Source organism: Cherax quadricarinatus, chromosome 43 (genome assembly GCF_038502225.1).
Source record: "Cherax quadricarinatus isolate ZL_2023a chromosome 43, ASM3850222v1, whole genome shotgun sequence".
NCBI classification, from domain to species: domain Eukaryota; kingdom Metazoa; phylum Arthropoda; class Malacostraca; order Decapoda; family Parastacidae; genus Cherax; species Cherax quadricarinatus.
The window spans coordinates 12,021,449-12,034,912 of NC_091334.1; the positions used below are offsets into that span (position 1 = coordinate 12,021,449).

Below are 13,464 nucleotides of genomic sequence, written 5' to 3' on the forward strand. Positions count from 1 at the left end.
TTGAGGAGCACCATAGGTCAGGATCGCCTCAACGGCCTCGCACTACTCTCCGTCCATAACAATGTACATGTTCCTGTTGATCGTGTGATCAACAAGTTTGCGGAAAGGAACCGCCGTCTTCTCTTTGCTTAGGCTGCAGTGTGATTAATCCTTTTTTAATAAGATACAAAATTCCTCACATTGTAAGGTCAGTGTTTTTTTTTCTCAGAAAAATCGGCCCTCTCATTTGGATCCGAAGAGAAACACTGGCACCTAGAGCAGATGGTTATGCCCATTCATTTAGGTCAGTCCGCCAGTAATTAACAAATAAGAATCCCGTTAGTGGAGAAACGGTAATGCCAATGCTCTTTAAACAACCGAAAATTCTGCCGTCGGGCCCCCCCCCAAACTTTGTTCCTAGATCCGCGCCTGCTCTCACGGTATTTTGTGGATATAATACGCTGCATAATCCTACGGGTTTAGCGCTTCCCCTTGATTATAATAATAATAATGTGGATATAATAACTATAATAATAATAATAATAATAATAATAATAATAATAATAATAATAATAATAATAAACAATAACCATAATTAAGTTACCATAATAATTAACAGTAACCATAATAATAGTAATAAATTACGAATAGAGATTTTGAAACTCTTGGTCAATGAAACGTAAACCAATAGAATAAAAGGGCAATTACTGAATGCTGGTCATGGCGACACTCGGCCATTCTTTATTTTATTTTATTTATTTATTTATTCTTTATTTTAGTGGCCCGGTGGCCTGGTGGCTAAAGCTCCCGCTTCACACACGGAGGGCCCGGGTTCGATTCCCGGCGGGTGGAAACATTCCGGCACGTTTCCTTACACCTGTTGTCCTGTTCACCTAGCAGCAAATAGGTACCTGGGTGTTAGTCGACTGGTGTGGGTCGCATCCTGGGGGACAAGATTAAGGACCCCAATGGAAATAAGTTAGACAGTCCTCGATGACGCACTGACTTTCTTGGGTTATCCTGGGTGGCTAACCCTCCGGGGTTAAAAATCCGAACGAAATCTTATCTTATCTTATCTTAGGATATTTAGTGTACACTGGAATAAATTGTTATTTGTTTTTTTTTTCACTCTGTCTACATGCCCTTCAAGGGAGATGCTCTGATGTCAGTGAGGGGCTCTTGATCCAGGAAAGTGCAGCAGTCTTCTTCCTTGGATCGAATCTGACTGCCGTCCATTCCCGATGTGCTGTATAACCCCTACGGCTTTAGCGTTTCCTGTATTGCATTAAAGTATTTTCTTTGTTGTAATTTGTCGGTATTTACATTCTATTCCGGTTATAAGAAAAAACAAATTCCTTGAATGTGGGTAACAGTGGTGAACGTTAGGGGCACGTCCGTTCCTCTGTTATCTGTTATTTTCCCACTATAATCTACCTTATCCATAATTACTATCACATTTACTTTACTTTCTTAAGTTGAAGTCCAGGATCTTGACTTAATTCATGTTATAACTTAACACATCTTCGATGATTGTTGTTGTAGAGGCGTGACCAAAACTGACTTTTACAACAACAATTGTCATCAAAGATGTGTTAAGTTATACCATGAATTCCCCTCAAGGAAGGTTCCTTGATGTTGGTGAGGGGCTCTTGATTTAGGGAATTGGATCTGTGCTCCAGTTCCCCGAATTAAACCTGAATGCCTTCCACATCCCCCCCCCCAGGCGCTGTATAATCCTCCGGGTTTAGCGCTTCCCCCTTGATTATAATAATAATAATAATAATATTATACCATGAATTAAGTCAAGATCCTGGACTTCATCTTATGAAAGCAAAGTAAATGTGATAGTAGTTACTGATAAGGTAGATTAGTGGGAAAATAAACATGATATCAGGAGACGGAAACTCCTCTGCCTCTTAACGTTTCTCACTTCAGTATTAACTGTGCTGTGGTGAGGGGAGGATCGCTGCTCACTCCGCTCCTCCATTATTGACAGACCATTTAGTCTAAGTAAATTTATACTTAAGTCGGAATATATGCCAGTTTGTAAACCCATAACATGATGTCAAGTGAATGTTAATAAGAAAATTGCGCGGATAGATGTATTTTTAATTGAAGTTTTTTATTTTTTTTTTTAGTATCTAATTATTGCTTATATGTGTGTAAGTAATAATGTGTTTCAAGAATGAATGAAAATAACTGAGGTATAGTGATTATAGTGGAAAAAGTGTAGGAAGTATTGAAGGCAAGCCTAGCAAGGTAACTAATACAGTAACCTTTACATCGAGGTTGTTTGAGGTTGGTGACTAGCAATCTAACTCGCATGGGCCAGTAGGCCTTCTGCAGTGTTCCTTCGTTCTTATGTTCTTATGTTCTTAGTACACAAACTATAACGTTCATTTTGCACCTTCACTAACCATCACCTTTATTCATCTCTTCCCTTAAAGTAATAATGTCCACCTTTACGCCTTATGAATCTCAAGGTTTAACGCGTGTTTGAAAGTATAATTGAAGTGTTGCCCTTCCCTTGGCTCACACCTGATAATCTAACATTCCCAAGGTGCTGTAAAGTCCTCACAAACTTAGGTAACCTAAGCTTAGGTTAGGTAAAGTTTGTCAGGAAACATGACAAGTGTTTCCTGATGCTGGCCTTAGTCATGTGATGACCCGCAGCTGGAGCTTTTGGTCATCTGACTGAGACCTTTCGCTGGCTTACCGGTCCACCCATTTAAAAATTAAGGTTATAATACAGGTAACTTAAGCTGACTAATATAAGCATTATAAAGCATGTATTACTGAAGTCTGTTTGGATTATTTTTAGTGTAATATACTTAGGAATCCTCCTATTAAATTAACCTTTGTTTACTTTTAAGAAATAAACCTGCAAGACAATAGGGGCTCTGCCTAAATTTTCAGCATTTAACGTCTAATAGTAGAAAATTTTTTTAAAGGAATAGTTCGACTTTAGACTTATTAGGAAAGTTTCATAAGCATATGGTGACCCCATTGTCCAGTAGGAAAGAATTTTAAGGGTAATTTTACCTCAGGTTTGAGGCAAATAGCCTGGTTATGGAAACGGTACTACGAAATTCAACGTTCTTAGATAAACTTCCTTACATGCTTAAAGAAATTGAAAAATTGTCTCAAGTTTCATGAATTACATTGAATATTAGAATATGAATAAATGAACGTTGCAGGGATATTTAAAAGTATTTTATTATTCCAGAAAAAGTTCTTCGATCAGAAATTCGGGCGCGAACACCACATCGGAAGGTGAAAAATTGTGTAGAGAAGCGCAAATCAGGAAGTGAAGAGGCTGATCAGGAAGTGGAGAACGAAGGGAAAGCTAGTGGTGAGGGAGTATGATTTCTAGGAAGAGTAGGGAGGACAACAGGAACGATTAAAGTAGATTTAAGTGGGGCAGGTGGTATAGCGACTGGAAGAGTAAGTACCAACAGTAGGAAGAGGAAAAGAAACAAGAACGGATGAGTAGGAGGCTGGAGAGAAGGAAGTGAAACAGTTCAGTTTATGAAGCAGCACAAGCAGCAGCAGCAGCAGTAGCAGAAGCAGCAGTAGCAGGAGGACCCTAGAACACTATGCATGCTAACGAGGCCTACGTGCACGATGAAGACACCAAGCCTCCCATCCAACAGGAGGTAAGCTGACGTAGTTTACTGATGTTGCATTGTGTTATTTTTATTATTGACGGTCCTCAAGCGAGGGAGGAAAACATGGGGAGGGGGGGTTGAAGGACGCTTGATAAAAGGAACTAAAGACCTCTCATTAGGATCAACCCCTCAAGGAAGATTCCTTGATGCTGGTGAGGGGCTCTTGATCTAGGGAACTGGATCTGTGCTTCAGTTCCCTGAATTAACCCTGAATACCTTCCATCCCCCCACAGGCGCTGTATAATTCTACGAGTTTAGCGCTTCCCTCTTGATTATAATAATCATTAGGATCAAACCTGATTGCCTACCATTTCCCAGGCGTTGTATGACACCTACGGGTTCAGTGCTTTCCCCCTAATAATAATAATAATAATAATAATAATAATAATAATAATAATAATAATAATAATAATAAATTATTTTTCAATTTACTTTATTCTTGATGGATATTTGTGACGATTTTTCGTAAGCGATAATACAGGGCAAATAGGCATACAGATAACATTTTGGTATGTATGCCTATTTAAAGTATTTATTTAGTGATCTGTTGTTGTCTTATGAAATGCACGCTATGCAGGATCGTGACTAATGACTCTTGAACTTCTAGGGGACTGTATTTTTTGACTTATTCACCAGGGAAAATCACTTAACACTTACTTGTCATGAGATGACTTGTTCATTTGTGGTGGCCCTGTGAGGGTGCGGAGCAAGCAGGTGTAAGGCAGCTGATGGCCTCTGGCGGGCCACGACAGCCACAACCACCGGTATGTTCATGCTGTACTGCTTTATGTCCACACACATACGCTACCTTCAAGGGAGGTTCCTTGATGTTCACGAGGGGCTTTTGTTCTAAGGAATTGGACCTGTTCCCCAGTTCCTGGAATCGAGCCTGAATTTTTCCCATTCCCCAGGAGCTGTACGACCCCTACGGATTTAACGCTTCCCCGTGAATGTAATATCACATACTCCTTCATAATTTGGATTCTCGAAAATCCAGTGAGATAATTTGGAATTGAGGTTAAAAATGACTAATCCCTTTAATGTTTAAGTGCCTGGTTATGATACATGTGAGCAAGCTGGACTGACTTGTTTGCAGTGAACAGGGTCCCAAGACTGAAACGTATTTATAATGTTTTAAGTGTTTGTTCATGTGTCAGTGTTTATCACCAACTATTTGAGTACTTAATTACCTATTTGTGGCTACAGGAGCAGAGAGATGCTCGTAGTGTCCCGTCTAAAGTAAGAAATTCTTGCAAATTATAAATTGCCACTAGTTGTAGCACATACTACCTATTTTATTCCATTATATTGTTCCACCAGTGTCTTACGACTCTGTTTTTTCTCAATTTACAACTGTGACGTCTTTATTTGAAAGTGCTGCTTAAAATTTATCGGTTCTTTCATGTCCTTGTATGACATATGGTTATCATGTCTCAACTTCTACATTTCGCTTGATTTAATTCATAAAATTCCATCTTCTGGTTGCGTTTTTTTCTATTATCTTCACTCACAAATTTCTTTCATATCGTTTGTTTAATTTCGTTTGCTAAGTTCTATTACATTTTCGCAAACTTTCATCGTATCTTTGCGTTTCTCTTGACTTCATTCACAAAGTTCCATCTTACGTTTCTCTAGACTGGTCTACAGAAGCTGGTTTAACTAGGGTCGCACTGCTGACTTTCTCCTTCCCCGCTCCGGACCAGTCGCATGCCAAACAGTTATATTTGGTCTCTCCAGTCCAGGTAAAAAAGTCACAGGAAAAAAAGTCTCGGAAGAAAAGCCACAATTTTCGGTAGGTGAAAAAAGGGCAGAGGAGAAAGTCACGATTGCTTGTTGTTGGATGTGGTGTCGGTAAACCTAATAGCCTGAGACCTGAATGTAGCATACTTGCATATGAAACTAGGCACATATATTTACAAATTATTAAGAAAGGGATCACAGTTAATTAAGCTTTTGTGGGTTCCCTCACATAGGCATCCAGGAGCATGACAAAATTAATGAGTTAGCTGAACAAACATTAAATAAAGAGAATGTTGAGTATAACTTTTGTGGAAAATTAAATTTACTTGGATGAATCTCATTAGATACATACCACTAAATGGCAACAAAGATAATTATTCTTTATCAAGGTTACAGAGACAAGTAGGAATTTTAGGACACCTAAGTCGCAAAAAATGTCCCCCTTCGATACCTACCATAATCTTTCTCTCCACAAGTCACTCTGGACCTATATTAATTTCAAATGAAATATACATCACCAGGAATTCTGGTAAAAACATTATAAATATGTGAACTGTATATTAAATTTAAAATGTGAATACATGTACATTGAAGGAGAATTTATAATAATAAGACTCCCCAATTAGTCTGGAGATTACGGTGTGTCGTACCAACCCCCCTGCCTAAATATGAAGAAAATACTGGCCAGAATCTCAACATAAATAGACATGACTTAGCTGGGGTTCCTGGACCGTCCTGTCCACTCGCCTAATGTTCACGTTATGCAGGACTGCAAATCCAACAATTTCGGCTCCTATTTGAGAGGTTTTAAGCCCAATATAACCCCTAGAGCGACGAAAATTTATGCACATTTCCTACCAAGCATAAAGATATTGTTTTTTGTTGGGTCCCTGGTCATGTTGACGTACAGGGCAATGAACAGGCAGACACTGCTGTGCGGTCAGCAGTAAATGACCTACCAATTTCATATAGAGGTGTTCCATTTCCGGACTATTTTGCTGTAATAGCTACCCACCTTCACACCCGTTGGCAAAAAAGTTGGTCTGCTCTGCTCAATAGCAAATTTTGTTTTATTAAACCGAATACAGGTTACTGGCCGTCTTCTTGTCACCAGTGTCGAGGTTGGGAGACTACTCTCTCCTGCCTTCGCATTGGCCATACTCGTCTTACTCATGGATATTTCATGGAGAGGCGCCCTGCTCCTCTGTGAGAATTGTCAGGTTCCATTATCGGTCAGCCACATTCTGTTAGACTGCCCACTTTATCAACGAGCACGCAGAATTTACCTCCGTCTTCGCCCCGCTGCTCTCTCTTTACCTTCCCTTCTCGCTGATGGACCCACCTTTCATCCGGACTCTCTCATTGACTTTTTGACAACAACTGACTTACTCCACAAACTCTGATGATACCTTCAGCCCTTTCTACCTCAATCTCTTGCTACCCTCTACCCCCGCACTATCCCCTGCCCCGCTGTTTTCTGTAACCTACTAATCATCCCTCCCCCTTCTGCCGCCCGATACCCTCGCTTCCTTCCCTACCCTGCAGCGCTGTATAGCCCTTGTGGCTTAGCGCCTCTTTTTGATTATAATAATAATAATAATTATGCACATTTCACTAACGTGCATGTACCACATTCAAAACTATGGCGTCTCCTCCCCAGCGACGCTGAAAAGAAACTGACAAAATGAGCTTGTAGAAACTAGAATTAGCAGATCCATTATCCATCATAATGAAATTTATCAAGTTAAACACATACAGCCACACCCCGCCCTACGTCATTAATTGGTTTCAAGAGCCGTGATGTAACCCGGATTTTGACGTAAACCGGACATATCAAAAATGCCTTAAAATGACTACAAACACCGTAAAACTAGCGTAAATAACTCACGAAAGAATGTAACTATTGCTAAATAGTTCGCCGAAGTTAAATTTCCTCTAGAAAAGTGGCGTAAACGCGAATTTGACGTAGGCCAAAATGACGTAAAGCGAGGTGTGGCTATATGGAAGAAAAGAGTAACAAGGTCAGTAGATAGCAAGATGTTAATGATATATTTGAAATCTTGAAGCTGTATCCACATTTTGCATCGATTAGTCGTATGAACAAACTGTCTTTATAAAGACTACAACTCAGCTATGACCAATTTTTTGTGGTAATAAATCAGTTTTGAGATTGGATTCCTTACTGTATTATGTAAAATTACATGAATTAATTGTAAAATACGAAGTGACTAATTCTTTCCTAGTAATATAATAGTGCTCAGTGGGGAAGGGGGGGGGTCTGGCAAAGAGCCATTCTGGCTTCTGTAATCCTGTTTGTTTTGCGCTGCCGCTCACAGGAACATGGACACGATAAACTAGTTGCTTAGGGGGCCTTGGCCCTTACCTAATTCGCAGTGACTTTTCTTGTGTTTTTTTTTTTAATATGACATTTGATTTCCTGTGTATTACCGTCACCAATAAACCATACCCCCGGCCGGGATTGAACCCGCGGTCATAGTCTCAAAACTAGCCCGTCGCGTTAGCCACTAGACCAGCTAGCCACAATAAGATTCATCCAACTAGGTATATTTCTACACCATAGGAAAGTTAGCACAGGCACCTCTGTGACCACAAATGCAAGTTTTTACAGACGAATCTCCAGCTAGCGTGGCCGTGACAAGGTTTGTATTCTCCGAATTGTTTGCAATGGCCTTTGGCCTTGCTTCAACCTGTTTTTCAACCCATTGAATTTACCAGCTAAGAGCTCTAATTCTATTTCGACTCATTTTAGAGCCTAGCTCTAGGGTACACTAACACTCCCGAAGATACCACTCACAACAGTCATCTATTATCTAAATACCTATTTGTGAGTCTAAGCGCTACCACAGACCTACCTACGAACCAAGCATGATTTGTATATGGAATTTTCTTCTACCACTTCTTTTTTCACTGCATTCCACTTTTTTTTTTTTGCTACTCGAGACATTCCTGTGGCTTCTTCGTGTATTTCCACTTAGGTATCGTTGTCTTCAGTCGAACAGTCTACATTTTCAATATTTCTTAAGTATCATGTACGTATGGTACATACCTGGAGTATACCTGAAGAGGGTTTCGGGGGCCAACGCATATACGGCTGTGTATGAAAATCTATGTAACTATTTGTGTATACCTGAATCAACTTACTAAAGCCCCCGTGGCCCGGTCTGGGACCAGGTCTCGTGGTGGATCAGGCTGTTACTGATGGCCGCACGCAAACAAAAGTACGAACCCTAGCCCGGCTAGTCAGGTACTGAGCCTGTCCAGTGCCTTCTTGAAGACAGCCAGGGGTCTCTTGGTAATCCACTTTATGTATGCTGGGAGGCAGTTGAACAATCTTGGGTCCCTGACACTTACTGTGTTGTGTCTGTGTACTCTTGGCGCCCCTACTTTTCATTGAGGGAATGTTGCATCTCCCGCCGAGTCTTTTGCTTTCATTGGGAGTGATTTCCATGTGCAAGTTTGGTACTAATCCCTCTAGGATTTTCCAAGTGTATATTATCATGCATCTCTCTCGCCTGCGTTCCAGGGAATACAAATCAAGGGACTTCAACAGTTCCCAGTAAATTAGGTGCTTTATCGTACTTATGTGAGCCGTGGAAGTTCTTTGTATATTCTCCAGGTGAGCAATTTCGCCTGCCTTGAAGGGGGCAGTTAGTGTACAGTAGTATTCTAGCCTAGTGAAAACAAGCTATTTGAAGAGAATCATCATGGGCTTGGCCTCCCTAGTTTTGAAGGTTCTCATTATCCATCCTATCATTTTTCTAGCAGATGAGGTGGATACATTGTTGTTGTCTTTGAAGGTAAGATCCTCTGACATTATCATTCCCAGGTCCTTCACATTACTTTTTCGCTCTATTGTATAGTTAGAATTTGTTGTATACCCTGATACAGTTTTAACTTCCTTAAGTTTTAAATATCTGAGTGGCTGAAATTTCTCTTCATTGAATATCATATTGTTTTGAGTAGCCCATTTGAAGATTTGGTTGCTGTCTGCTTGGAGTCTTGCGGTGTCTTCGATGGAGGACACTGTTATGGCAATTTGGGTGTCATCCGCAAAGGAAGACACAGAGCTATGGCTTACATATCTGTCAGATATGAGGATGGGATGAGTACTGTGCCTTGTGGAACAGCTTTTCACCGTAGCTACCTTAGACTTTACTCTGTTTGCTATTATTCTTTATGTTCTATTTGTCAGGAAGTTATAGATCCATCTACCACCTTTTCCTGTTATTTCTTTATCACGCATTTTGTGTGCTATTACACCGTGGTCGTACTTGTCGAAGGCTTTCACAAAGTCTGAGTATATTACATCTGCATTTTGTTTATCCCCTATAGCATCCAGGACCTTGTCATAATGGTCCAGTAGCTGGGACAGGCAGGAGCGACCTACTCTAAACCCGTGTTGCCCTGAGAAAGTAAGTAAGTAAGTAAATTTATTCAGGTATACACAATACAGTTACATAGAATTATCATACATAGCAGCATATGTGTAGAGAACCTAGGATAACCCAAAAAAGTCAGACAGAGTGACTTATTTCCATTGGGGTCCTTTTACCTTATTATTATAATATAAAGGTTATAATATTTTCTTATTATTCTATAATGAAGATAACATCTTATTATCATACTAAAAAGACTATCTACAATACGAGGGTCATTAAGACTATCTACTACCCGAGGGTCATTACGACTATCTACAATACGAGGGTCATTACTAGGGATAAGGTAAAATTTACACGTATTTTAGCTAAAAAATAGAAAATCATTCCCCTCCCTTTCTGTTGCTTCATTCATCAGACACTTTTTGGCAGTCTTCTTGAACTGGTTCAAGCTATGACTGGCCTTGACATTTGTGGGTAGTCTGTTCCATTCCTTTATTGCTGTACAATAAAAGGTGTTTGAAGCCTGGCCACTGACTGTGGGTACTACAAAGTTGTGCTCTCTCCCCCTAGTACTATGATTGCTTTGGTTCCCAACCTTGACAAAATTGACAGCAAGATATTCTGGACACTGTTCGTGAGCAATTTTATAAACATGATTTAGCTTCAGTTGTTTTACTCTGTCTTCAACATTCAGCATATCCAACTGCTGTAATTCATCCTGGCCTACATGTTCTCTTGGTCCCAGCCCCAGGATGAATCTTACGATTTTGTTCTGGGTGATTTGCAGTCTATCTTTCAGTTTTTTTGTCAAGGCAGAGTACCAAGAAGAGCAAGCGTAATCCATATGGCATTGTATAAGGGCTAGACATAGGGTCCTGCGAGCCTCAGTAGGTAGACACTGTGCTTGTCTATACAGGAACTTCAGCCTGGCATTCGCTTTCTTTACTACACTGTTCCCTATCAATTCTCCTGACATGCATGGGTCAAAGGGGATTCCCAGATATTTAACTGATGAAACCAAAGTGATGGACTCCCCATTACACTGAACATTAAAATTATTTACCCTTCTCAGTTTATGTTTCGTTCCAAAGAGAATGGCTTCAGTTTTCCCTAGGTGTAATGATAGTTTGTTGTCTACTAACCATTTGCTGCAGGACTCCAGTTCCAGTGTTAAAACATTAGCAATATCTTGTGGGTCTTTACCTGTCACTAACAGAGCACTGTCATCTGCATACAGTAGGAGTTTGCACTTGACACTGATAGGCATATCATTGACATAACATAAGAATAGTAAGGGACCCAGGATACTACCTTGGGGAACTCCACATGTTATCGGCAGGGGTTCTGATTCCGTTTTGTTGATTTTGATTATTTGTCTCCTGTTGCTAAGGTAGGACTTAAACCAGTCTACAGAACCTATACCGATAGATTGAAGTTTATTACATAATATATTGTGGTTGACAGTATCGAAGGCCTTTTGCAGGTCTAAGGTTACCATACCTATGAGGTTCCCTTTTGACATTTCAGTTCTCAGGTAATCCATCAGATTAATAAGGGAGGTATCGGTTGAGTAGGATCTTCTAAAGCCCGATTGATAGCTATGGAGAATGCTGTTGTCATTAAGGTACTTAACTACTTGAGAATACACCGCCCTCTCCAGAATTTTAGATATTATACTGAGTATACTAACAGGTCTATAGTTGCTTACATCAGACCTATTATTTTTCTTGAAGATAGGAGTAACTCTGGCCTCCTTGAACCCCTCCGGTACGGTATTAGTGGTGATTGATAGATTTATTATGTGAACAATAGGGATTGACAGTTCAAAAGCACCATCTTTTAGGAACTTAGATGGGATGTTATCAGGGCCTGTGCTCTTAGTTGGGTTTAACCTGCTTAGTTCTTTTTGAATGAAGTCATGAGATACACTTACTAGTTGACAACTGTTTGGGGTTACCCCTTTATTGGTATAGTATGTTTGAAACTTATCAGAGTCTGTGTTAAAGGTATTTGATGCAGCTGGTAGTTTACTTACTAGTGTTGATGCAACAGATGTGTAGTAGGAATTAAAGCAATTTGCCACCTTAGATGTTTCGTGGCATACCTCATTATCGATAGTGAGTACTATGTTAGACCTATCTACTGGCTTATGGCTATATCCCAACTGTTTTAGTTGTTGCCAGAGCTTTCTGGGGTTATGCTTATATTCTTCAATTTTTGAGCAATAGTGCTTTGCCTTTGCTCCTTTTATAAGCCTCTGTACTCTGTTCCTCACCCTTTGGAATTCATTTAGTGCTGCAATATCCTGTCTGTTTGCTTTAAATCTTTTTAGCAGCTGGTCTCTGAATTTCATATTATCTAATATCTCAGTAGTCATCCAGGGTTCAGTTCTTCGTTTAATCCTAACCTCTTTAACTGGTGCAATATTATTAAGAATGGTAGTGAACATTGTTTTGAATTTTTCCCAGGCATCGTTTACGTCCGTGCAACTTGTTATCTCTGTCCAGTCACAATTGTGTAGCCTATTTACCAGTGTTTCTTTACTGTAGTTTCTAGTTGACCTCATTTTTATTGTCCTGTGTAGGCCTATCCTATCCCTAGTGATTTTCCTGGTGCAGTAAATGATGAAATGATCACTAAGACCTGTGGTAATGACGCCTGACTGACTAATGTTCTCAGCGCGGTTGCAAAGTATGTTGTCAATTAGGGTGGCTGAGAACTGTGTGATCCGGGTTGGTTTATTAATTAGTTGGGTGTAGCTATTTAATCCTAGAATTTGCTTATACCTTTTGCATAGCCCGTTATTCTGTTGCTGAAAACAGATATTGAAGTCACCCAGTATTATTGTTTCGCAATTGCTTTCAACTCCGGACAAGACTCTGGAAAAGTCTTCTAAGAACTGGTCCTGGGTAGGAGGGCGGTAACTAGTTCCTACTAAGATGGGTTTGGTCTTGGGAAGCAGCACTTCAAACCATAGAATCTCCAGTTTATTGTTATTTAAATCAGGTCTTGGGTTGTAAGCTAAGTCATTTCTAATGTAGGCACATACTCCACCGCCCTTTCTGTTCCTATCTAAGCGTTTTATATTGTAACCTTCTATTTTGACCTCGTCGTCAGTCACCGTATCATCCAACCAAGATTCAGAGATGGTTATAACTGCCGCCCTAATTTTGTTAGCTAGAATCCTAATCTCTGCCAATTTAGGAAGAAGTGATCTTGCATTGACATGAATAAAGTGAAGGCCTGTTTTCATAAAACAATCATAATCATCAATATATGGCAATGGGTCATTTGTATTAAAATTAGGTAAATCAATGTCATCACTGCTAAAGGGTAACTGTGCCAAAGTGCATTTGTTACACACAAAATGAATTCTGGCACCGTTGCTATAATTGTACATACATCCATCATGCACCCACCCCTTACACATTTTACATAAGGTGCCTTTTCTGTTTTTCATGCGTACTTTAGTTGTGTAATTGATGGGTATCTGGGTGGTTGGCGATCTTGCTTCTTAGAACCCTTTCAGAGATTTTTATGACATGAGATATTAGTGCTATCGGTCTGTAGTTCTTCGCATTTGCTGTACTGCCACCTTTGTATAGTGGGGCTATGTCTGTTGGTTTTAGTGAGTGTGGGACGACCCCTGTGTTCATGCTCCCTCTCCATAGAATGCT

At 40.0% G+C, this 13,464-nt stretch overlaps 1 protein-coding gene across 1 annotated transcript in view; it reads left to right on the plus strand.

Moving 5' to 3' along the window:
• The first annotated feature begins 1,908 nt into the window (after positions 1–1,908).
• LOC128694266 (solute carrier family 23 member 1) overlaps positions 1,909–13,464 on the plus strand; it is a 123,162-nt gene continuing 111,606 nt past the window's right edge. The window contains exons 1-2 of the mRNA XM_053784305.2: positions 1,909–1,989; positions 3,206–3,635. Coding sequence (XP_053640280.1) covers positions 3,576–3,635 — 60 coding nt within the window. The 5' untranslated portion in view covers positions 1,909–1,989; positions 3,206–3,575. The remainder of the gene's footprint in view (positions 1,990–3,205; positions 3,636–13,464) is intronic.